Source organism: Oryzias melastigma, linkage group LG3 (genome assembly GCF_002922805.2).
Source record: "Oryzias melastigma strain HK-1 linkage group LG3, ASM292280v2, whole genome shotgun sequence".
Classification (NCBI taxonomy): Eukaryota; Metazoa; Chordata; class Actinopteri; order Beloniformes; family Adrianichthyidae; genus Oryzias; species Oryzias melastigma.
Window position 1 is genome coordinate 6,678,861 of NC_050514.1, and position 27,397 is coordinate 6,706,257.

A 27,397-nucleotide genomic window follows, 5' to 3' on the forward strand; every position below is an offset into this window, starting at 1 on the left:
TCCAGTTCTTATATACAGTCTATGATTTATACATTATTAATAATGATACTCCTCTATGTGAATACACTCACCATCATTATTAACAATGACAACAAGGTAGGGGAAAAAATATCAATATTCAGCAATTGTTACACTTCCTCTTACATCACTATATTTCATGAGAAAAAGTCCCGTTTTCACTATGTTGTTTCATGTTTATCAATTATTTAATGTTAAACAAAAATCTACTTACGCATTTTTAAACAAATCTTGTCACATTTTAAACTAATGACCAAATCTGCAACATTTTTAACAAAATCAATGATCTTTGAACTGGAGTAGGTCAGAGGTCACCTAACCTTATCTAAAGTTTATGCATCATCAACATATTTTTAAGAAGTTTTAATTTTTAAATCTATGCAAATGCAAGTGTAATAAAAAAAATATCAACAGAATAAAATTGAATTTTAGACGCAGCTCACAAATAAGTTGTGCTACATTTAGAGGAGACCTGGGGGCGCCTTGTTGGGCCCACAGGCACCAGGTTGGTGACCCCTGCTCTAGGATGTCTCAATACCTCAATCAAAGCCACGCTCAGGCAGATCCCCAGGACAACCCCAATGTTGGTGATGAGCCAGTTCTCCACTGTGGCAGAACATCCCTAATGAAACACAAACAGGAGAAAAAAAGGAGAAAGACGAAATGTGATTTGAGCAGAAAAGCACTTCCTCTTTTGTTTTTCTTCTGCTTTTGGGAGGGGACTATCTTAAACTTTTTAACATCTACATGCTTCCTCAGGGGAATGTCATCAGGAGACACGGCATCAGCTTTCACAGCTATGCTGATGACACTGACAACTGAAAGAAAACAACATCAAAGCAGTGTGGGAGGGGATGAAGACAACCACAGGGTGTAAGAAGCAGACTGGTGCAGCTGGAGAAAGTGCAGGAAAAGCCGATGACCTGAATACCTATTTTAATAGGTTTAATGTAACACCTGTCACCCCTGCTATTTCCAACATCAGCCCGATCTGTATCAAACCCACCACTGGTCCCTCCCCACCGCCTGACCCCGCCCCTCTGCCAGTTTCTCAGACTGTTCCTTCTTCTTCACCACTCCTTGATGACAACATCTCTCCTACCCCCTCCTCTACATGTGATCCATGCCATTCATCTGCGTTCTCCGCTTCTCCCCATCACATCACAGAGCATCAGGTGAGAAGGGAACTGCAGAGACTTTGCAACAGGAAAGCAGCAGGTCCAGATAAGGTGTATCCAAGACAGCTGAAGACATGTGCTAGTGAGCGTGGAGGTCCTCTCCAACATCTCCTCAATTTGAGCCTGCACTTTGGACATGTTCCACCCCTTTGGAAGAAGTCCAGCATAATCCCTCTTCCTAAGGTGAAGAACCCCAAAGGCAATGACGACTACCGGCCTGTAGCACTGACCTCACATGTTATGAAGACCTTTGGAAGGTTGGTGCTGCAGCAGCTGAAGCCACAGGTGCAAGATGACCAAGACCCACTGCAGTTCGCATACAGGGAGAGAGTGGGGGTAGAGGACGCTGTCCTCTATATGTTACATCGCACCCTCTCATACCTGGACGACGGAGGATGTGCTGTGAGGATTCTTTTTATCGACTTCTCCTGCGCCTTTAATACCATACAACCTCACCTGCTGCAGGAGAAGCTCACCAACATGGCTGTGCAGCCGTATTTGGTGTCCTGGATTCTGGACTACCTAACAAACAGGCTGCAATATGTCCGCATGGGGAGATCCACATCCAGCGCACTCAGCTGCAGTGTCGGGGCACCGCAGGGAACTGCACTGTCTCCTGCTCCGTTTGCGCTGTATACGTCTGACTTCCGCCATGATACTTCCACCTGTCATATTCAGAAGTTTTGAGACGATACAGCCATGGTGGCGTGCATTAAAGGTGGAGAGGACGGGGAGTACAGGGAGCTGGTGGAGGACTTTGTGGCCTGGAGCAGGAACAACCAGCTGCAGCTGAACGTCCAGAAAACCAAAGAAATGGTTCTGGACTTCAGAAGAAAAGCTCCAACACCTCAGCCCATATGCATTGAGGGAGACTGCGTCGAGATGGTACAGTCATACAAGTACCTGGGGGTCGTGTTGGATAACAAGCTGGACTAGACCTCCAACACAGACCAGCTCTACAAGAAGACCCAGTCCAGGCTGTACTTTCTCCGCCGTCTACGCTCTTTGAACATCTGCTCAGAACTGCTGGACGTTTTATCAGTCTGTGTGGCGAGTGCCCTCCTTTATGCTGCTGTGTGCTGGTGCAGCACCAGTAAGAAGAACATCTCCTGGCTGAACAAGCTCATCCGTAAGGCGAGCTCTGTGGTTGGTTTGCAGCTGGCCCCGGTGGAGGACGTGGCGGAGCAAAAGACTTTGTTCAAGTTCAGGGCCATTGTGACCAATCCCTCACACCGCCTGCATGAGGCCTTCACCAGGAGGAGGAGCATGTTCAGCAGACTGCTGTCACAACGCTTTTCCACAGACAGACTGAAAAGGTCTTTCGTCCCACGTGCAATGAGACAGTACAAGCCCCTGACTGAACAACAAACTTTAGTCAATTTGAAATTTTGAATGTTTTTATGGTTGTTACTTTAATATGCTTTGAGAATTAATATTTGATTGATTCATCATATTTAAATTAATACTTTTAATTTTTAACAGATAGATCTTAAGTGTTTTTAGGGTTTTATTTATGTTGATTTGTTTTATGTCTGTGTGGAGATTGCAAGCAGCTGGCTGCTTTTAAATTTCCTTCTGGATTAATAAAGCTTTTCATCCATTCATTAATTTGAAACTTAGAGAACTTTCATTCAGTTGTTCAGAAACAGTCAGAAACCTGGGCGTTACATTTGACTCTAAGCTAACTTTTATCCCACACATTCAACAAGCGATCAAATCTGGTTTTTATCATCTTAGAGACTTGGCTAGAGTCTACCCAATTCTCTCTCTTGCTAACATGGAGACGCTGATCCATGCTATTATCAGTAGAATTGATTAGTGTAACACACTTCTAACTGCTCTTCCAAAAAAGTAGCATCAAGAACCTTCAGCTTTGACAGAATTCTGCTGCAAGAGTTCTCACAAAGACCAGGAGGCGGGCCCACATCATTCCGATTTTAAAATCCCTGCATTGGCTCCCCATAAGCTTCAGGATTGATTTTAAGATACTTTTTTTTTAAATGTCTTAATGGTCTTGGGCCCTCTTATTTGTCTGATCTTTTAGTAAGATATGAACCCTCGCGGACCCTGAGATCCTCTGGCACTGGTCTACTAATCGTTCTACCTGTGAAAACCTTCTCCTTCTGATGCTGGCCCATAGTTTTGTCTTGATACACTTAAATAATATACTGTAATCCATCTCTTAACTGTGAAGTTGGTTACACCTGCCTTAGCCAATCATAAGCCCTTCTCCTGTTGTTAACCCGCCCAGTTTCTGTCTGACAGACTCTGGAACACCAACAGCTGCTGGTATTTATGTCGTACATATGTCTTCCTCTGGTTCTTTCAGCACTTGGAGTTCTTACCACATTGTAGACGGGCCAGTCGGGGGTCTGGGCTTCGCAGAAGCCATTGTCAGAGCTGTTGTCAGAGGTCAGGGTGAGGTTTTGGCAGGAGCAGGGAAACAGCAACTGGGAGTTGTTGAGGATGATCGCATTATCTTTCCAGTCCTCATGGCCCATCCAGCCACAGCACTCCATCTGCAGACCCACAGAGCAAAGCAACAATAAGAAGAGAGAAGCTTCAAATTCACACGAGTGGAGCCTCGTCTTTCTGACGGATCTGTGCTTTCCTGACACAGCAGTGACAGAGGAGGAAGCCGATTCTGGCTCACCTTCTTCTGGATGAAGTCCCAGGCCTGCTCGGTGCTGGAGCCGTTTCCCACATATCTGCCCAGTTCCTTGTTGACAATCTTGGACATGTGCTCATTCACCTGAAAGATAGATCCTGGGTCAAAGATCACAGCCTCAAGCAGATGAGTCCAGCTGTCTGAAGCAGAGGTCTGCTAGCTGCTTTCTGACAAAACAGGATTTTTGGTGGTTTTCAGGTTGAATTAGGATGTCTTTAAGGGGACATAGAAGTATTAAGAGCCTCTTTTGATTGTCTCTGTATGTATGTAATAAGAAAACAAACTCATTTTTGATGTTTTTTTTATTTTAAAAGAACTTTCTGCAGAGGAAAAGATTTGGTTTGATTTACAGTTCCTGAAAAGATGTCTTTGTTGATTCAGTCTTCTTTCTGCTGAGCTATTTTATGTTTGACAGGTATTCATTCAGTTATAACATTGATTTGAAAAAGACTACTTTCTGTAATGCTTTTAGCATATTTTCCTTTACTTTTAAACATAGTGTCACATTTTCAAAGGAGTTCTGACAAAAAATATGATTTTTTGTTATTTGTATGATCATTTGAAATGAGTTCAGTTTGAATGACAAAGTGCTTTAACATTTACAGTAGAAAGACCAACAAGAAGAGTTTTTTCCACAACAGAAGGCAACAAAGAGACAAAATGTGCCTGCTTTGTTGCTCCTCCATGGTGTTGTACTACAATGAGTCAAAAAGAAAGTCACCTTTTCCTTCTGCAGGTACATGAGAGCGCCGGCTGTAATCTGAGCAACAAGGATCACCAGGAGGCAGGTAAAATACTGAGGAAGAAAATATACAGGTGGAAGAGTAAGAGGCCCACATGTGGTTCTACAAGAGTTCAACCGGGATGATTAACACCATCCATAGAGCAGACGGAACAAGACTGTGACAGAGATCAGGGATAACAATGAGCAGAAAAACATGTTCTTCACTAAAGCATTCAGGCACAACAAGGAAGGTATGATAAAAAACATGGATTATGATTTACATTTTTAAAAAGTATAAAGTAAAAGCAAAGAAATGTTCTTTCCGTTGTTCTTCTGTCCAGACTAAACGGTTTGGTTGGGGTTTTGCAGTACTGTAGTTGACTGGCTCTCGTCCAACAGAACTATGAGTGAGAGCATGTCTGGAATTTATTTTTCAACTGCTCTACTGTTGTTTGGGGTTCCACAGGGCTCTATTTTAGGACAATTTTTGTTCTCTATTTACCTCCTTTCTTTGGGCTCCATCCTAAGAAAACATAGAGATGTTTTTCAGGAGTTGGGCTTGGCCCCTTAGTTCCAATGAAAAGAACTTTGAATGTTTCAGGATACCAAAACATTATGGACAATTCCATGATCCCAACCTTGTAAGAACAGTTTAACTGTGACCAGATCACAAATCAAGGTCCATATAGACATGGAGGACAGAGTCTTAACTGGACTGACCTGCACAGAGTCCTGACCTGAACCCCATAGAACACCTTAGGATGAATTAGAGCAGAGACTGAGAACCACCAACATCAGTGACCTGACCAATGTGCTTTCGGAAGAATGGTCAGAATTCCTAGAAACACTCCTCAACCTTGTGGTTCCCAGAAGAGTTGAAGCTGGAATAGCTGCTAAAGGTGGACCAGCATCAAAGTGAACTCTATGAATTAGGAATGGGACGAAGCTTCAGTTCATATGTGAGTCAAGGCAGATGAGGAAATACTTTTGGTAGTATAGAGCATGTTAACAGGTTCTACAAGTGTGATGGAAAAATGGAAGGAGAACCTGGAAGAGCTGGTAAATGGGGAACGAGTTAGAGAGCACAGAGTAGAAGAGGAAGATGCTGTGGAGCAGGAAGAAGCAAAGATCAGTATAGATGAAGTGAGAAAGAAGAGTGGACAGCAGCTGGTTCTGACAGGATACCTTTGGAGGTATCAAACTTAGGAGAGATGGCAGGCTTGACTGTTGAATAAGATCTTGAAGAGTGAGAGGAGATCTAAAGAATGGATAAGTTCCATTGAAAAGAGATGAACAGAGTTGTAGAAACTACAGGGGAATAACACGGAGGAGTCATAGTGCAGCTATGGTAAGAGGAGTGGAAGCCAGAAGGTCAGAAGAGAACATTTGTGAACAACAGTTTAGTTTCACACAGAGAAGAGATCCACTGATTGCACAGCAAACCCCTCAGCTATAACTGTCTTTACGCAGATGGGTGATGGGGGTACTCACCAATCCTAGCACGCACCGGATCTCGAAAATAGCCCCAAGGCAGCCAAAAAAGCCAAGAAGCATGGAGAAGGCTCCGACACTGATGAGGATATACCACACCACCTTCACGTCTTCTGTGGAGTTATCTGAAAGAGAGACAACCGAGTCGAGTCACAGCCTGATGCTAAACAGAAAGTTCTGCTGCAGGAGTCCAAGAGTAAAAGTCATATATAACCCACACGTTCCATATGCCCCTTTTAGTTGTCCCTTTAGACTGACACACACTCACGGGAAATATCGCGAGATTTCAGAACGTGATTTCATAGCGCGATTTCACTGACGGCTTCCTGTCAATACAAATACGTGGCGGAGAGATGTTTGAGAGACACTAGACTTGACAGCTACACCCTTGCTGCAGAACGCCTCGCACAAATTGAGCTGTTAAGATAATTTTCACCCTTTGACTGGTGAGTGATGCCGTTGTTTTTCTTTTGTGCGGCGATCAGCTGGTGCTGGTGCCAGCTGATCGCCGTGCATCTTGGTTTAAGATCATGTCAAAATAAAAGAAGCGGCTGTAAAGAAAAAAATGAAAAAAACTTTTAATATTGTTAAATGTGATTTAACAATGTGATAAATGTGATCATGAGTACTCTAAATCAAAAATGAACAAAATGAATTGTCAAAGCATGCGCATGTAGATAATTAATGTTGATAATTAATGGTAATAATTAATGGTGATTATTGTTAAAGTTGATTATTGCTAATTATGTTATGATGTTTTGATTAACTTGTTTAAGGTTATTCAGAGAAATGAAATATGCATATTCAATGTTGTGAATGAATGTTGGTCCTGTTCATACAGGCCAGGTTTTTACACCGGGGAAAAATTCTCCTCATCTCTTGATGGCGAGCCAACCCAGCCCACCTGGACCAAGTGAACCACAGTCCCCAATGTGGTAGGACAAACAAATCTACATAAACATTCCAACAGTCCATTCCATCAAGCATTGGAGCTTGCTTCCATCTACTAAAAAAACCAAACAAACTATTCCTCAACACCCAAAGTGGGTTAAATTAAAGGAAACTAATGGACTCATTTTGGACTGATTTACACTGTATATATTGTCTTTGTCATGTATTGTTCTTTCACTGTAAATATAATTCATCCAATCAACCCAGCTTTTGTGATCCTACACCCCCACACTTCCTCCCTGAGAGAACCTGTTTAGCCCACAACATTTTTACACCTGTGCTTAATCAAACGTGCTACACATGTTTGTTTTTTTATAGTTTGGCCAGGGGTGCGCCTTACAGTATACTCAGGAGCAATTATCTTTGATTTTCTTTTTTGAAATATCAATATGCTCATATACATTAATTTCACACTAACAATCAATACCCTTAGGTGAGTTTTCCCACTATAAGATGCAGAATATCCTACTTTAAGAGATTTTTTTTGATTTGCTTAGAGACATAGTTATCAGAAAGATGGAAGTGTCGCTGAAAGCTCCCATCATTCAGACACAGCAACTGCAATGCAGAAGGAAAAGATCATCATGAGAACAAGACTGAAAGACCTCATGAATGTGGAAACATGCTTACTGATACTTTCGTAGAACTCTTCAGAATAAATTAGAATGATCTCTTAACATCATCCATTTACAGTCAAAATGGGATTCAACAGTGGAACAATCTTGGAAATCAATACAATGTTTGGATATCAGACTATTTACTAACAAAATTAAAGAGAAGCCGTTTTCAAAATACAAGATGTAAGAACAAAAATTATGATTTAAACAATGGCATTTGAGATTTAATATTTCATTTTCAAAAGGTTCTTTAGTAATTTTGTACCAAAATTCAATCAAAAATATCAAATTTGAAAACGTATAAAATATCAAATGCCATTTTCTTTATCATTTTAATTAAGTTACAGAATGAGCAGAGTTAAAGAAGGAAATGAAAAAGCAGTTTTGATAATTGTTTTTAATTTCATTTTAGAGACAAGTAATGCAGGCACATTTTGAAAATGAAATAGCATTTCCAGTATTGACTTTTAGCTTTATTTTTGAGTCACAAATGCTTCCATACTTTGTATTCTGTAAACATGTTGTGAAATAAAGAAAAACAAAACTTCAAAAAACTTCCATGTCAATACTAGTAAAGCAAAATGCAATTGTTTCTTGATTTTCGCATGTCTTGGCTTCACTGAATAAATAAAAACAAAAGGTCACCAACCCTGTTCCTTGTGAGCTATCACCCTGTTTGTTTTACTGCTAACCCTGCTGAGAAATCAGGTTTATTTATTGTGAAGAGTTATACAAAAATATCAGTAACACATCTACATGTCATGAGATCAGTCTGAGAATCCAGGAGCTGGTTCACTCTCACTCTGTGTTTTCTATGACAGCCGTTTCCAAGGTGTTTCTGTGTCTCTGTGACTGAGTTCGAAGGTTCATTGTCTCGCATTAACCAGAGAGGGCAAAAATAAAAACAATAATATTAGAGGACCTATTTTTATTGTTGTCTCGATGAAAATAAGAAAAATATCACAAAGCTCAGGAGGCCTGAGTCTGCTGCCTCCACCCCCCTCAGTGGCTCTCTGTCTGCCGGCGTATCAAGCTAGCTCCACTGGGAGCTGGCTGCAGCCGCCGCAGGAGCGAAAGGCTGGCCATCTAGAATGGATTTCACCTTTGCCCAACAGTATCCAGGATGAGCTCTGCAACCCTGCGGCCGGCAGGATGAAAAAATAGATGGAAGTTCAGGACAAAAACGCTCGCATTAGATTAGTATTCTACACGCTTATTGAGTTACTGAAAACGTCACATGCCCAAAGCTGAGATCCTGATTGACCTGCCAAAATTTACATATTTGAACTCTGGCTGCGCCGCCCAATTTGCACCGCTCAAATCTCACTGCTGTCTGACCGCCACGCTGGTCCTGTCGCTCAAATGGCGCCGCGGGACTTCAGATCCCGTCTGTTACCATTGTAACACAGAGCAAAGAAAACAACGATTTAGTTGGTTTTAGCTAAAAATCACTAATGTTTTTATTTCCTAGCCGTGTTTGTTTTGTTCAGAAGCATGTTCACATTTGTATGACTTTGACAGGACATATTTAATGGTGATAAAAAAATCTTTATTTAGATATTTAGAAGAGTAATTTTTCATATAAAATTAAAGAAATGTAAGTGTGTTTTTTTCTAATGTTTAGTTCATTTCTAACTTGTATAATTTTGACAACATTTATTTTTATGGAGAGTAAAATATTGAAATTCTGTTTTATTCTGGAATAATATTCCTGTCTGGTTTTATTTTCATATTTATGTTAAAAAGTTGCGTTTTTAAAGTTTTTAAAGGGTAGTGTGTTCAATAAACAACTTAAAGTCAGATAAAATGGGTATGGTAAAAACAGTAAGGATAAGAACACCAGAAGCAACTGAGGCTCTCACAGCTCAGCTCATAAATCATGACTGGAAAGAGGTTAATGCTGAAGACATCAAGGATTCTTATGCTGCTTCTTTGGAGACATTTAGACTCTTATATAATTATCGTCGTCAAGTGAGTAAAAAACAGTTATTGGAAACACAAAACATTTCCATGGATGGCTAAAAGGTTAGAAAAAAGCCAACAAAAAGAAAAAGTCTATGTGATGACCTTTTAAAACATTAAACCAAAGATATAGTGGACACATTCAAGAAGTAAAAAAAAATGCCCAAACAACAACAATTTGGAGAGAGCAAAAAGCAAAAGCAGAATTATCACAGATTGTTGCTGGAAAAGCACAAATCTATCAGAGAAACTTGGAATGCGATGAAGGAAGTGAAAAATATACATATTTACCATTGCATATTGTTAGAAATTATGGATATTCATGAAGTTGTGAACAAGTGGAATCATTTTTTGTGAATGCTGGGACAAGTTTAAATGAAAAAAATCCAAGAGCTCATGGTGGGAATAACAATGACATTTACTACTCAATGTTTCTCCGAGGAGTCTGTGTAGTTAGAAAATGTCAGGATAAAGATCAACAGACTGTCATGGTATTGACATGTCACTGGTAAAAATGTAATTGACGTAGAGTCAACCCTCTCACATCCAACTGAAACATGTTTTTTTGCAACAGGGACATTTCCAGACACAATGAAACTTGCTCAAGTGACAAAAAGGTGATGAGCAATAACAGACCGTATCATTGCTACCTACCTATTATAAAGCTGTTTCTTAAACAACTCAACAATTGTGTTGAAAAACATACCACTTTAAATGAACAGCAGTATGGCGTTTGGGATAATCGGTCAACATCCTTAGCAGTGATGGATGTCACAGAAAATATTGATAACAGAGAACGTGTTTTTATTGATTTAAGCAAATCATTTGACAGAAATAACCATTTACTACTTTCAAAAAATGAGATCATCACAAAGAAAAAAAATTAAAACATTAAAGTTTGCAGACATCGTGCATGTAAGAATGTTGGAAATGTAATGTGCTTGTAACTCTTGTTCTATCCGAGGTATGTTTACATTGAAGTGGGGTCATCTGGACCCACAAGACAGCGCACTGAACAGTTTTATTCAAGGATTTTTTTTATCCTCACTGGTGTCTGTAGCAGATATAAACTCATGTCCACCTCTGTCATGGGAGGGATCACACATCAATGTAAGGGTGGGGTCATCTGGACCCAGAAGAGAACAGGAGGGTTTTAAGAGGTGAGTGAGAAGAGAGTGGAGATTTTTAAATGTTAAAAAACAGGCTAAGAAACAGGATTCTTAACTATTATGCAGTAGTTAAAGTTACACATATTCTAGCAATTTACTTATCTTACTTAGTGGTATTTCCAAGTTATGATTTGGTAACGTTTAATGTTGAGTTTTCATTGATTAATTTATTTCAATATTATATTAAATGGACTTATGTTACAGTCCTAGCTTTACTGTATTTGCACATACATTCTATGTACATGGAGTTGACTGATGGGTGTGATGGTTGACGTGAGCCTGACGTTGAAAGAGCTGAAATGAGGTCCGTCTCTGCCCTGGTTCTGACTCAGCACTCAGAGATCTGTACACTCTGCAGCCGGCTGATTTCATCTTCATGATGCATCGATTCACCCTAAAAGCCTCTGTAAGCATCTCTGTGCGTGCTCATGACAGAACACTAATCCTGTTCATGAATGTTCCATTGAACATCAATAGATGTCATTTATGTGCAGAGACAAATCTAAACTGTTCACTGGATGTGTGGGTTGCATCACATGACTGCATTCGGACACGATGAAGCTGCCTGGCTTGCACTCGCTGGTAATGCAGCGTGCTCTCTGAGTGTGCACTGATGCACTGGGCGAAGATGGGTCAATGTGATTCATTCTGATGCTACACGGAGCAGAAAGGGCCCACTGTCTTGGGGAGGACACCTGCTGAGTGGACAAGCGTCCTCAGTGAAGCTCTGCATCAACACATCTCTGTCTCCTTCTCCTCGTCCTGTCTCACCCTCCAGCTGGTGCAGAGTTTGACTGCATAGCCGCAGGATTCATGACGAGCAGCCACCGGTCCATGACGCAGCCGTTACAAACAGAAAGCTAATTCAATGCAATAAAAGCAGATTTCAGTGGGTAAAGGGACTCCAGCTCTCTGCTCTGACCTGTCATCATAGCTCCTGGTGCTTGGATAGAATGTTCTGGTGCTTTTTAACATTTGGCCAGTCCCTTACAGCTCAAAGTCGGGAATGACTTCAGGCGGGATGTGGGATGGGAACCATCTCTAGTTGCAACCAGCAAGGTTGCTATACCTTCTCAACAGCATGACCATGCACATGTGCTGCAGTCTCCAGACACTGGCGGTGTGTGAATGGAGTGCATGAAATTGCTGCAGACCTTCTTTGATGTCTACTGCTTTCTTCAGATACTAATTCACTAATTCAAGATACTAATTCCAGAGAAGATAAACAGCTGCAGTAAACAGTCAATGCCGGTTCCTGTCCTGCAGACTGATATATGGAGATTTCTTAAACTTTACAAGAACCAAAGGCATCTTGCACTGCAGACCTGGCTGTAAGCAGAAAACCAACAACTTAGTCTGAAAGCTCCAAACGGGAAGGTTTGCAGCTCGTTTCAGACACATCACCCGAGGTTTTGCAGTTTGTCTGACACTGGGTTGTTGTTAATGATGAAAGCAGTGAGGAGGTCAATGAACAGCTAGATTAGACTCTTAAAATTGTTCTTCTCTCTGCATGTTGTTCTTCTGTCACTCTTTCCACAGCGCTGTCTGGTTTTCTCAAAACTGTGGCATGCTCTCTATACTGTGATGGGAGGGGCCTGCAGTGACTTCACAGCAGCGGTCACTAACTGACGGGCCGCAGTCCCGACCTAGACGCTGTGTAAATGGTCACAGCCTCCTGGTGTAAGACACAGCCACCCACAATTACCCAAAGGAAGAACAAACTGAAAGATGTGTATACAATAAGGAAGAAGTCACAGCAAGACTTCAAATGAAAAGGGATATATTTAGGGATAAATTGCTCCCAGTTCTAACATATATTTCAAAGGAATGCAGTGACCCTGTAAAAATAGACATTGATTTTCCATGCGTTTCCATTTTTTGTGTAGGTTTTTTTTTCTTGAGCCACAGTGGGAAGCCACCTTTGAATGTAAATGGACAAAATTATAGGTAGAAATGTGGCATTGTGAACAATCCAAATGTTAGATGGAATCTACATTTATGATTTTACTGTATTTACAGGTACCTGAAGAAAATCATTTTAAGTTTGTATCTAATTTTGTAATTTTTGTATGGTATGATGGTATGACTACTGATTTCTACTAAATGTTAATAAAACAAGTAAAAAAAAAAAAAAAAATCAGAGAAACATGTTTTTCTCCTAGATGTGCACGAGACTCACGGAACACATAACATGCCCAAAGTTGAGTCCCTAATTGGTTGATGTGACAAGTCGACCTCGCAATCTAGATGCACCATGCTGCCATCATTGTACCGTGACATTCAAATTGTGCTGCTGCAATAGTCACACGCCATACCTGGCGCTCAGGTTGCGCGGCCGACAGGCCGAAGCGCAGTCCCGGTCCTCAAATCCCAACCGTAGGTAGGGCTGGGCGATATGGCAAAAAAAGAAAATCACGATTTTTTCAATTTTATTTCACGATTTTGATTTTAATCACGATTTCTTTAAAATAAATTCAAATCGACAAAAATTGAATTATAGTGATTTTAGTTGAAAGAAATAAACACATTTTGAACAAATAGTTATATTTATTCAAATTAAATATTTACTATCTATTAAGATTCATCTGTAAATAGTGCAAGAATTGCGCGTTCTACTGCTACAGATAATGCCTTGCTGTCAAATGAACAGCTTCTAAATATCAGTGAGTTTTAATTTTTCCTTTGTGCTAAAATCCATAAAACAGAGCTTGTAAATGATTGTCACCCAAGACCAGAAATGAGGGAGATTGATGAAGTTTATAGCATGAATGACTGATAAAGTTTAGTAAAGTCCTTTCTCTATTAAAAACATGTCAAAGAGATAAATAATAATAATATTATTAATAAAAATACCCTTTACCACATTTTCAAATGAAACTAAAACTTTTATTATGTTTGGATTACATACATGCTAAATAAATTGTTTCAAAATTTACCTTCAAATAGATGATTTCATTGTACTTTGAGAAAAAGGCTCCAGCTAGCATCTTTAACTGATACAAAAAACTAGAGCTGTCAGGTGATTAATTTTTTTTAATCGCGATTATTCGCATTGTCCTGAGTTAACTCACGATTAATCGCAAATTAATATGTGGCCTTTTTTTAAGGAAAAAAATGTGGAATTTAACAGTTTAACAATTTAACAATTTAAGAGTTCTTCATTAATTATGAAAACATGAATGGCAAAATTGATAATTTTTCATCAGAAATACTTTATTTTGTAACATTGTATTGAGATAAACTTTCTTAACAATAAAAGGCTGTAACATAAAATGCCTAACAAAAGCCCAAGTGCAAGTGAAGGGCATTTTAAATTCTAAACTTCAATCAACGTTCAGTAAAATAAAATAAAAAACATCAAAAATAACATTTCCATTTTCATGTTCATTTTTTGTCAGGACCAAATCTTTTCCTCCTCTGCTGAACTACAGTAATAAATGAAATAGAGATTTATCATTTCCAATGAACTTTTGTTTTTTAAAACCTTAAAGACTGAGAAAAGCGGGATACTCTGTGGATAGTTTGACAGTCTGTTACTGCCGCCGTGTTCTCTGGCTGCAGCTCGATGCAGCGACGTGTCCAGCGGAGCTCACGCCATGAATATGCCGGCAGACAGACCGCTATGCTGGGGCTGGATCACGCTTAAACCTCCAGAACATTTAAAACGTCCCCCGGTGCGCTTGCTGTTCGGAACGTCGGGGGTCCGCAGCTCTCGGGAAGCGGTGCCGGACACGAGCCGGTACCACCAGACGTGGTACTGGACGTGAACCGGAGACGGGTTAGGGTGCAGGAGCTGTCCAGGTCCTAGCGCCGGCCAGTTTTAGCTAGCAGCTCGGAGGTTGGAGACCCGCCGGTGATCTAGTGAGAGCAGCCGGTGAGTTAGAGGGCGGGACGCCCGCGCGCGCGGTGTGGAAAGGCACGTATGAGAAAGTCCGCGATTAATGTGTCAAAAAAATTGTCGGCGTCAAGCACACGTCAGATTAATGCGTTTTTAACGCGACAAATCTGACAGCCCTACAAAAAACCTTTTTAAACTTTGATGATAACATCAAATACATCTGCCAAACTGTTAAGATTCCAAACACAGAGATAATAGCAGTAAATGTTGAGGCAGGTTAAAGTTTACATCCACAGCTCCTTCACTAACATCTGCTCTCTGCTGTGTTTGTGTCACTGAGCAGAAAGCTAGCGTTAGCGTTAGCGCTGTAGATTCTAGCTGGGCTTTCTCCGGTCAGTACGACCAAGAAAAAAGATCAACAGTGACGCCACGGATTAAGAAAATTATGTGCAAACTCACTTACACATCTTACAAAGACAAAAAAAAAAGTGCCAATGCAGCAACGTGCATCTTGACCGCACATTTTACATGTTTCCAACATGAATTTACATCAGTTTTTCTGCAGGTTGAACGTAAATATGTGCAATTAACATCCACTATATTTTAAAACATGAAACATTACTAAGAACATACATCAAGAACCAAACAAGCATGTCTCTCACGAGTTGCTAGCACCCACTTTAGCACACTCTTCACGGTTCCCAGCCTGATTTCTCTCTATTAAAATGCGATTCCTGTCCTGTGATGATTCCTCTCCATCGGATTATTTTGTTGTCAAGGTTTTTGAAGTCGATTGTAAAACACTGCGTCTCCTTTTGTTACTTTTTCGGACCTCCGTCATTCATTACTCAAGAAAACTCGATCCATAATGATGGCACACGTCTGTCACGCCGTATGTCACGTGACTTCCCATCCAGTAATATATGTCATTGATTACAAGAAAAAACACCGAGGAGGAGGAGGAGCAGCTCGGATTTAAAGTCACAGCTCTCACCAAGCTTTTGCCTTCTCACTCTTGCAGCTTTTCGTAGTAGATCGTGATAAAACGATCTCTCAAAAATGACAGATCATCAGCTTTGGAGATCGTGAGACGGTTTTATATCGTCATATCCCCCCCCCACCCGTAGAGCCTTTGATCATGTCTCTACATTGACCTAACTTTGAAACTCAGCGCCCCGATGTGCAAATCTTGTTTGGTGTGAATGCAGATTCATGTTTGAGGTTTAGATGTGCCCACATTCAAAACTTAGAAGAAGGAACAATTACTGAGCTGATAACATCAATTCAAACAAAAAATGAAAGCATCAGAAAAGATGAGCTGCCAAAGAAGCATTTGAACCCACACGGGCTGAAAATGAAACATGGAAGGAGACACACTTACTGATGACGACGATGAAGCTTTGCTTGTCCAGGAGCAGCCAAAGTCCAAAGCCCATGATAACGCCTCCCAACAGCTGCAAATCGTGACAGGACAGACAACCTCAATATTAGAAACATGCAATCAAAATGATGGTCGTTTGGTCCTTTAAATGTGATAATCATAGACAGAAACTGATCATCTGACAAGTTATGAGGATGTCTGCATCTCCAATAAGCTGCACATTAATAGCCCTCTCTTTTGACAATACTTTCTTCCATGATGGGCCTGAATATACATGTATGCATTCATTCACACCAATGGACTCTATACACGGAGCTGTGAGACGTATTTACAGTTTCAAATAAGGCCGCTTGTTTACTTCCAGTTATGGCTAACTATACATCGACTTAGCAAATGTTGTGTACTATCCCAGGTATTGTCTAATTTTGATTATTTCTTACATTGTATGATAGTTTGTCGTGATGTGTAAACACAATGACATCCACAAAGACAAAAGTTTGTCTTCCTGAAACACCAAACACCCAGAACTAAAAAAACGTAGTTATGTTAGAACATGTAAAACCTGTTCAACAGAAGCTTTTATGTGTAAACAAACTTTGAAGTGACTTTTGGACTACTGATCGTACTCTCAGCTGATGATGAGGTTTCTATACGTTCTTCATGGGGTGTTAGCAGCATGCGCTAACGGAATTCTACACCCTTGTTGAGACGTTTAAGAAAATCACGTGTCATGGCTGTGCTCCTCCCTCATCCACGCAGTCTGTGGGAAGCTAATCAGCAACACCTGCTTACCTCCCTTTATTAGGAGCTGCTGCCCTGCAGACTGTGTCAGTTCGTCTCAACTCTTCCTTGGAGCGACAACGGCCATGTTCATGAGAACCTTGAATATTGACTGACCTGTGAATCTGCCTGAGAAATCCCCTGCATGGAATCCTCCTATCCATGAGTCTTGCCCCAGCACCTTTGCCACCTGCCAATTCCTCATTCTACCTGGACAGCCTAAAAGAGATCCTTGAACACCACTCTTAACATCAGCCTCTGCCGTGCACCCCTCCACCTCCACTGAGGCACCGACTGTTGATCAGCGTTCACGACTTGTCACCACCAAGTTAGAGCCTAACCTGTTCCTCTCTGTTTCCACGTGCCTCCTCCTGCCTGCATTCCTAACTTCTCTCCTCCCTAAGAGCCTGTACGCTCCCTGCTGACCAAAGGCTGACACCCCAGAATTCTTCGTCCTGCCTTAGCCAAATAAACACTTTACTTACCACTTCTGTCCCTGTGTTCATTGGGGTCTAAATACGAATCCCGTCATCACATCTCAGACTGATTCTACCCATAGACTGTATAAGAATAACTGGACAGAGCAAGCCCCCCTCCTTCCGTGTTCCATATAGGAAGTACCACTGGGTTCCAAAAAGGCCAAAGTCCCATTGACTTACATTGAGAAACAGACAGTTATTTCTCAGTCATTTTATATGTCAGAATAATCATTCTTCCTCTGCTGCTTTCTGATTAACTTCTTTTTTCTAATCCTAATTTTTTTTAAAGATTTTTTTCTCTTATCACAAGTTATTAGAGTAATAAATTGACCAATCAGATGGCTCAATAAGCGTTTGTGGGTCTGACGACGAACGTCTGGGGGGTTTGATTGACAGATGACGGGTAGCCAATGGGAGCAGACTTCATCAATGCGTCCGTGAAGACCTTTTAACTTCTCACGTGCATCTGATCAGACTGTAATGTGACAAAAGTGCAGCGGCGTCACCCAAATGCTCCTTTTATCTCGACAAAAAGGAATAAATGTAAGTAAATCCCAAAGGACCGCTGACAGAATCAAATGTTGGAATGGTTCTCCCTCAAAGACTTCAACAATGACTTGTATAATTCTCCGCCGTTATTAAAGTAGAAGCTGTTTATATCCTGCGGTCTCGTGGTCGAGGCGTGGAAAGAGGCAGACGGTTGCAATAAACTCACTCCTGATTGGCAACAGTACTTCCTGTAGATTCATGACTCAGCTATGACTCAGACCAATCGCTGAAGATTGGTTGCAAATGGCGGTATCCGTTTCAGGAAGTGACGGTGAAAGCGGCGGCCTACTTTCGCCAGGAGTGGAGGTAATGCATTTCCAATGGGGGACCTCATTGCTCGCTCAGTCCATTATTTTTACAGTCAATGATTCTACCTGACACTGAAAAAATTAAGTTTGCACAAATGTAGAAAATCTGCTGTGGAATTAATGAAACACAACTACCAAGTCATAAAGATAAAGACAGTGATAATCAGACGTGTCTTTCATGCTAGCTAGCGTTAGCCCAAATGAAAAGTGACAACAGTATTCACATGTAATTTTCTAAATTCTGCAGTCAATTCTGAACAGTTTTTCTTGGCTGCACGGACCCAAAGGAAAAGCTGAGGTTATGATTACGGTCCGGGTTAATGCTCCAAATGGTTCGTGATTACGGCTGTAGCTGCAGCTGCGTGACAGCTAACGGGACTACGTTGAATACTGCGACCAGTAACAACATTTAGCTATGGATGCAATTAAAATACACGAAACAATGTAGCAATCTGCATCTTGGCTGTATCTAGAACGTGTCACCAACATGAATTTCCATCAGCCTTTGAGCTGGTCGTACATAAATACGAGTGAATAACATTTGCCTTAGCAAGTACATTCGAAATGAAATCCTTTTTGTATTTTTATTTTGGAGTAGACGAAAGACGAACCATGCACCTAACACATTTGTAGTGACTCTTGGTAACTTCAAAAGACATCCAGTAAACTCCAAATACTCCACCATTTCCACATAAACAATAGTCCACTGCCCCGACCAGAAATGGCCGAGTGGTCTTATACTGAATGCAGAAGTAGGTCGTGCATACAGCCCAAAGTGTTTGGCATTCTATGTAGAAGAACTTTATTTTCATTTCAGAAATGTCTTGTTCCTTTTCAGAAAATTTAACAAAGGTAGATTTGCAAAGGTTGATGTCACAGAATGCACTACATGCCCCACAGTGAACGTAGTTACTGTAAACTATCATGGAATCAACTGCATACAGTGAGCACCTGCTCCTCCACACAAAGCACGACTCCTCTTTGTTGCCTTTGGAGAAGATGACATCATCACGACTGAATCAGAATCTGGCATAAAGTTCCTCGTCATTGTACTGCTGAAGGAATTGTGGTTGTTCACCCTGTCATGCTGCTCCAGTTCTGTCAGGTCCAGGTGGGTCATTTGAAAAGTCTTCCTTCAAATATGTTTTTAACTGGTGTGACTTAATGCAAATGTTTCTAACCTTTTAGTCTTGTTTAGCAGTAGTTAAATGATGGACCTACATAAACATTTATCACACATTTGCTCAGAGTGATTTTAACTTCTCTATCTTTAATCTTCTTCTCTTAACTGCTTGACTCGTGTACAGCTCACATATCAACAAACAGGAGCCGAGATAACGGTTATGAGAAGCTGAGATAAGGCAGAAACTTGAAGAAACCGTCATCATCCCTCATGTACTGGAGGATAGAGTGATAGTAAAACCGGTCTGCAGCTCAGTCTTTACGCCCTGAACTAAATAAAAGGAGGGTTCAGCAGAGAGGGGTAATGGAGCTGTAACGAGTATCGAGGTAATGGAGCTGTAACGAGTATCGAGGTAATGGAGCTGTAACGAGTATCGAGGTAATGGAGCTGTAACGAGTATCCAAGGACTTGAATACTCACAATCTGCTCCAGAAAATTTGAGTGTAAATTTTTGCGCCGTCCAAGATCCACAACCTTTATAAATATAGTAGAGTGTAGTATATATACAATTAAGACAAACTGTTTTCTTTTTCTTTGAAATGCAGAACTATGTTGGAATTTAAATTCATGAGCTAAAAATAAGCAGCACTAATGTCACCGGAAGTAAACAAATCTTCAAGATAAAGTGTGTGTGAAGCTTCCCATTTTCAACAAGGGTTTTTTTATCGTTGAAAAAATGAGAATGAACTTCCTCTTACTGAAATAGGTTCTGAAAAAAATGTTTTTGCTTTAACACTGCAGCTTTAGCTCCATTCTTTTGATTCCAGTAACTCTTCAACAGAAGTGAACATATTTCCAGCGGATTCTGAAGCGAAGAAAAGCAGCCTTGCTGATACACAGCTCTGCACAGGAGTGACATGATTACATAATCATGTGAATCAACGGAGAAACACAGCTTTTCAAACCTCTTAGCACAGATATGCAATGCTTTAGAACAAAGTCGAGGCCTGTGGCTGGATCCGGCCCTCTGGGCAATTCTATCCAGCCCTCCAGATCATTTTATTTATTGTTATTAATGGCCCGATGTTATCTTGCGCTTATTTCTAATTTGTGTAATTTTGATGAAATTTACTTTACGGAGAGTAAAATATTGGAAGTTATTTAAGGTTTAGGTCTAGAGCAGGGGTCTCCAACTAATTTGGCGAGAGGTCCAGTAACTCTGTCAGCTTGGTAGACCGGGGTCCGAACATGCAAAAACATTCAGTCAATATTTCAATTTTCTGTTCTTTTATTTAATTACAACGTGTAGTTACATTTGCAAAGAACTCTTTTAGCTTATTGTCTCAACAAGTATTTCTCTCATTCCTTTTTGTACAAAAATACATACATGTACATGCATTGTAAAGTAAAAAAAAGATGCACATAAACTTGCTTCCTTATAGTGCAATATGTGTGCTCTTTCACAAACTTTAACATTCTGCTGTCTGTCACTTAAAGTGCAACAGGTAACATGAATGTACCTCAAAAAGCATTCATAATTAATCCCTCAAATGTTAATTTTCTGTTTTGCAACCTTAAAAGTAGAAATAACTGTCATAAGTGCAAAAAACATTATAAACATAAATGTAAACTATAAAACAGACTTAAGGAGACGTAGATGGCACTTTGAATGGTGGTTTTGAGCTGGAACTGTATGGAGCTAAATTGGGGCCAATATTATTTGAAACCCAAATAAAAGAAATTGAAAAAATATTGGTGTTTGGCCAAAAAATTTAAAATTTCTGAATTTTTTTTTTTTACTGTTCTAAAATAAACATAATTATTATCAACTGAAAATGTTCTCCTTTTTTAGGTTTCAAACTCAGAATTTAAATTGCCAAACTTATTTTTTCCAGTTTAAACTCTTTTTTTTTGCTTTTTTGAATATAAAAATTTTAGTTTCCAAACTTTTGGCCTTGTTGTTGCTAACACAAAGGGCCAATCAAAACTTGATGAGAGTGATAACTTCAGTCCCAGTGTCTTCCAAATACGATCAGAAAATATCTGTATTGTCTGTTCTATCATATTCTGAAGTTATCCCAAGACGGATGTAAAGATCAGAGTTTTATCCCGTACAAACCGGGTGTCCAAAACTCTGTTCTAGCAGAGTCAGTGAATGCACCAGGACTGAAGTTACCACTCTCATCCATTTGGTTTGGTCCTTCGTGTTAGCCCCACCACAAAAGGGCAAAAAGTTTTGAAACAGAAATGTTCGTATTTGAAAACAAACAAATAGAGTTGAATCTAAAAAAATGGAATTGAAATTTGTAGTTTTGAAACCTTAAAAAAACTGAACATTTGAAGCTGAAATGAAATTCATTTTAGAATGGAAAACATTTTGACATTTATTTTATTTATTTTGCCAAACATCAATATTTTTTTCATATATAATATTTGTTTTATTTGGGTTTCATATAATATCCATCACATCAGTGTCCATACCCCTGCACATCTCTGGAAAGCAGCTCGGTTCTTGTTGATGAGAAGGGAATCTGTCGAACCTTTTCTTGAAGCTGCTGTCCCTCTTTTAATTTCTAATATTGTTTCTGTCATTGCCTCCATACTCTCTTTAATCATTTCTGAGTGATTTTTTTTAGTGCTTGCCCAACATCCATTCCACTCGTAGTGAGCACTCGTGAGCTCGTTCTTGTGCTGTTACCGTCTGTGTGTTTAAAGCTCGCACTGTACTTTCAGTTCGTATATTTTCCGTGACCACGTCACTCATTCTGTCGGGTAATTTGTGTCAGAAGTTTTGTGTTTTGTCTCGTAGCGCCGCTTGATATCAGCGTTCTTAACAAAACCAGCTGACTCCATGTTTATAATACAAACCGGCCTGTAGAACTCACTGCTGGTAAATAAAAGCGAAAGCTTCGGTCCATCATCTCCAAAGACATGATTTTCAGTCCACTTTTCTCATTTTAGACAGATCCATTGTTCACGCACATTCCAGATAACTATACATCCCAACTACGTAAACATTAGCACACCGCTCTGAGCTTTTGCCGGTCGAAGGACCCCGGTCTGAACGGAGCTGCTGTCCTCGCGCGTGCCTGTTCAAAAATCGCTGTGTAAAGATGAATGAAAAATCGTATTTTTGAGCTGCAGCAGGAGCAGCACTCCTTACAGCAGCTCGCGGTGAGCTGCTGCGGCAGGCTTGCCACCAGTGCTGCTGCAGCAGCAGCACTGGTGTCAAGCCAGCACGCTCTCGTTAAACTGCTGTCAAGTGAGCCCTCTCTCAAATACGACGTGCGACTTTAATACAATCATTACGGTAGCAGCAAGAAAGGCTTCTTTTCAAAGTGAGAGTAAGCATACCTCCTAGTTTCCACTGAACCATTTCACTTCTCACTTAGAGTATCCTTTCTTGTACTCTTACCCACAACGTTTCAGCCTGATGTGATGTAGTATTTTGTAGTACTGCTCAATTGAAAATGGGTACTTCAGCAAAAAAACTAGAAATTTAAAATACTCATAAAATGAAAAGTCTGTCTCTCGGTAGCATGTCTCAGGTGGATAAGGGGCGGGGTTACACTGCTCAACACCATAAGCCACGCCCACACAGAGGGATTTTTTTTTTTAAAAAGAAGGCTTCAGATCAACAGGAAAAAATGTATTTTTAAGACATTTAGGATGTGGAATTTTTGTTACAAACTTCACAGTCGTAATTAAAACCACACTGGGAACATTTAAAGAAAATAAAAATAAATGTTGTAGGGGGACTTCAATGATGGCGATTTAATAGAAATCATTTTATTTAATACATCCAGTAAAAAGATATAGCAACTTTACAAACGTATAGTAAAAAGGAAGAATCGTGGTTTGATCTGTGAATTGTTGAGCTTGATTCGTGAATCAAATCAAAAGAGACTGCAACCTAAGTAACAACCCACAGCCACAAAAGGTGACCATCCCCACCTGTGATTCGTAATCGACTGTAATCAATGTGTGTGCAGAACTTAGAGTTTCTGTACTCCAACAGACCCTTCATCCTTCACCCAGTGCTGCACTTACATTTCTGGATACTGAGTCATAAAGAAAGCTAAAGAGCTGTCAAAAGATCTACGGGAAAAGGTAACTTAACTGTACAAAACAGGAAAGGGATATGAGAAGATATCTATGGAACTTAATCAGCAATGTTGAAACTTTGATCAAGAAGTGGAAAGTGAGGAGTTCTGTTGAAACCAAACCACAATCTGGTGGACCAGCAACAAATTTCTGCCAGAAAAATCCTTAGGGGTGCAAAGAAAACCCCACAGATACCTTCATCTGTGATCCAGGACTCTGAAAAACTGTGGTGTGGACATTTCTAGATGAACATTAAGGAGGTACCTGAAGAAAAATGGGCTGCATGGTCGAGTCGACAGAGGAAAGACTTTTATGCACAAATGCCATAAAATAGTTCACTAACGATACACCGAACAGAACAGAGACAAACCTCCAAACTTCTGGACCAAAGTCATTTGGAGTGATGAGACCAAGACTGAACTTTTTGGCCACAAACATTAACGCTACATTTGGAGAGGAGTCAACAAGTCCTCTGATGAAAATAACACTGTTCTTAGTGTGAAACAAGGAGGTGGACCCCTGATGGTTTGGGATGCCAGAAATAGACAGTTGTTTCTCAGTCATTTTATTTGTCAGAATAACCATTCTTGCTCTGATGCTTCCTTAATATGTATTTTCTATTCAAGTTATAAACTGACCAATCAGATGCCTCAGTAAAAGCATGTGGCTCCCGTTGGCTCCGCCTCCAATGTTTGATTGACAGATTCCTCAGAGCCACTTTCAGTGGGAGGGGTGTGGCCTTTGAACAAGCAGCAACAAGCTCACTCATGATTGATTGACAGTACTTCCTCTAAAAACGTGACTCCGTTTTTAGAGGAAGTACTCTAATGGTCTCCTTAAAACACTTTGAGAGGGTCTTAAGGAGACCGACTCGGACTAATCGCTGTCGACGGGTTGCAATAGCGGTAGACGTATTAGGAAGTGACAGTGAAGGCTCTGGCCTGATTTTGCGAGGGCTGAGAGTATTGCATTTCCTATGGAGGACCTCAACACTTGTTATGTCCAGTTCTTATTAAACGGTCTATGGCTTAGTCATGACTGGTGGCTGGTTTTTCTGCATCAGGATCAACAGGGATGAGGCTGGCAAGCCGAATTCCATGGAGAGTTTGTGAACTTAAGGACAGGCTCGTTTCTGGCTCTAACAGGATCTTTGTTGCTTATTGTTTGAGATTCTTCCTCCTTAAGCTGATGTGATCAGCTGGCCTGCAGTGGCATTAACTTCCTGGGTTATGGTTTGCCAAATCTAACTTTTGTATACTTTTGGAGGAACCATGTGCTGTCCAGGACTACTGATGTATAAAAAAAGTTTAGTAATTTGCACAAATTGTCTCCAATAGTGCAGTTGTTTCTTCTTTGGTAAAGTTACAGTTGTGCTCATTAGTAGTAGTTCACTTTCGGCTTATCCCTTTTGGGGTCCCCACAGCGTAACAGCACCCACTGTTTGGCATCAGTGATTTGTCAGAGTTTTTAGACCGGATGCCCTTCCTGACACAACCCTGCACTTGAGGGGCACAGGGACCCAGTTAGGCAGCAGCGTCAAGGGTCTTGACTAAGGACCCAATCTGGGTGGGGATCAGTGGACAACCCTGGGAATCAAACCCAGGGCTTCTGCGCGTCAGCCCTTCACCTAGCCCACTGAGCCACCCAGCCGCTAGTTGTGCTCATTAGTTGCTGGAGGGAATTATGATTTATTGGCCATTTTTTAGAGAATATGAATGATTACTACACAAATATGAAGTCCTAATGACTGACATACAGATTTCTGTTTCAATAAAGCCCCTTCGTTATCTGGTCTGATTTACAGTAAAAACATCATATTTGTGAGAACTGTTATTTAAGATAGTCACATTGAACAAAATGGTAATCCAAAAAAGCCTTTCTTTATGTCCATTTAGATGAAGTCAGCATGGTGAAGGTCACAAAAGTCAATCATCGAGTAGATTCCACTTCTTTGCATTAAAAAAAAGAAATACTTACAAAGAAGATGAGGTTGAAAATGAACAGGAAGTATTTGCTAGCCTTCATGCACCCCTTCCCCATGATGACGGATCTGTAAACAGGAAGCCGGCAGTCAGAAACAGTGCAAGTCACAGAAAACATCTTACGGGGACAGATATCTTTTGGGGGGGGTGAGTGTTCTGAGGCACCAGGTGGCAGATGACTGCAGGACCCACAGACCCCTGCAGTTAAGACGGGCATTCATCAGATCAGGGGGCAGGGACTCAAATCTTGGGGATTACATCCTCAAAAGCAGTTCAACATAAGTCAATGGGTCTGAAGGCGAGTATCTGTCTCCCACACGTCCTCTGAGACCATAACCGGGATCTGACACCTGCAGCTCCAGAGTCAGTAAAAAATCCACTCCAATGGCTGTTTAAGTGTCGAAGGTTGCAGACCCCTGGACCATCAAAATCTGGGTCCTCCAGACAAGGACGTTCACTTTCCTCATCAGATTACCAACCATAAAACCATCAAAGCTGACAGTCACTGAGCACATTATTCACAGAAGAAGAAAACATTTGTAGTTCGTTTGTAGTCGGCAGGATTGTGCTGTCCTGATCCTGGTTTCTTTTTCCTATTTTTTTTTTTTTTTACTTTTGCTTTACCTGTTACTGTGCCAACACAATGCACTTGCAGCGGCTTCTCTAGCTCCTGGGAAAAATATATTTTTAGCACTTTTGTAGACATTACTAGCATTACCTTAGAGATAATTATACGTCTGAAGTATAGTTCAACTTATGAACATCAGGAAGACTTCAGCCAATTTCATTTAGAATATTTTGAAATCTTCCCTGGAAAGACTGCTTCTTCTGAGGTCTAAAGGATGACACGATACATTCCATCATGCACATCAGCAAAACATGAACACTCACCTGAGCACAGGTGTCTGCTCACATATGCACTAACAGTATGTGTGACAGAATGAAAGGTTTTACATGTGTGGGTTTATATGCAGAAGTGTGTGTGTGAACTGCAGTTGTATTGTGTACATTTTGATTAGTTTAAATGTGAAGACTATTTTAACCAACAGGTCTGTTTGTAACTACAGGGAGTGTATGACTTTTTTCTCTTCAAGATGCACGAGAGTGGTCAGCGTGAGCGTGCATGCAGCGGGGTGGGGTGCAGGTACAGAGCGGTCTGTCATATTGTGCTGTGCACAGCTGCTGCACAACATGAGAGGAAGGCAGAGAGACTCGGGAAATCAAGAACCATTTCACTCTAATTGATAATACAAAGTAGGAACATAATTCCATATAGAATCTCCTCCACAACAAACTTATAGACACCTATGAGAACCTCTAAAACAAAGAGGAAGATTTTGTGGAGAACGTGGAGATCTGATTATTCATCTGCTTATCCAGTCATAAGCAGATCATAAAAATCTGCTCCTGGAGGGTCTGAAAACCGCCTGTGTGTTGCCCCCTACAGGTTGAATCGAGGTACTACATTTGAATTTCATGATTGGTCAAACCATTTTAGTCCCATGTCATTTCAGAAGTCTGAAGTCATGATCTGCAGTTCCAGTAACGATAACAGTCCTGTTCTCAGCCCCACCCCTCTGACTGGATTTTTGCACTTCAGCTGTGGGCGGAGTCAGCCTCCAACTTCCCTGTTTGGTTACACTTCAAAGAATGGGTCTGAAGAAAACTTGCTGGTTTTGGTGACTGAGAATTTAGGTACCTTTGGGTTTTTTTTTTTTATTTTTTTTATGAGGGGGTCGGTGTGTTTTTCTTTTGCAAAATAAAAAGAATCTAAATAACAAAGGGTCAAATCTGCAGTGTAAAAATTAAAATTTTAATGATCCAGCTATTCTTAAAAACATAATGAACACTACAATAAAAAGATGATAATTTCCAAGGAAAATGCGCAAGACGAGGTAAAATGCAGCCACATCTCCTCGCTGAGAAACTAATGTCACGCTTCAGCATCGACCACCAGCTCACTCGATGGATCCTGGACTTCCTCACCAACAGGTCACAGAGAGTGTTGGTGAACAACTGCTTGTCTGACACCCTTTACACATCCACAGGCTCTCCTCAGGGCTGTGTTCTCTCTC

The 27,397-nt window shown here is 40.6% G+C and overlaps 1 protein-coding gene across 3 annotated transcripts in view; it reads right to left on the reverse strand.

The window, feature by feature from the left end:
- Positions 1–27,397, reverse strand: part of LOC112161124 (CD82 antigen) — a 38,011-nt gene that overhangs the window by 3,341 nt on the left and 7,273 nt on the right. For all 3 annotated transcript variants that reach the window (XM_024296140.2, XM_024296141.2, XM_024296142.2), the window contains exons 2-8: positions 25,318–25,390; positions 15,998–16,070; positions 6,080–6,204; positions 4,586–4,660; positions 3,850–3,948; positions 3,542–3,715; positions 557–640 (exon numbers count right to left, since the gene is read on the reverse strand). In XM_024296140.2, coding sequence (XP_024151908.1) covers positions 557–640; positions 3,542–3,715; positions 3,850–3,948; positions 4,586–4,660; positions 6,080–6,204; positions 15,998–16,070; positions 25,318–25,380 — 693 coding nt within the window. In that variant the 5' untranslated portion in view covers positions 25,381–25,390. The remainder of the gene's footprint in view (positions 1–556; positions 641–3,541; positions 3,716–3,849; positions 3,949–4,585; positions 4,661–6,079; positions 6,205–15,997; positions 16,071–25,317; positions 25,391–27,397) is intronic.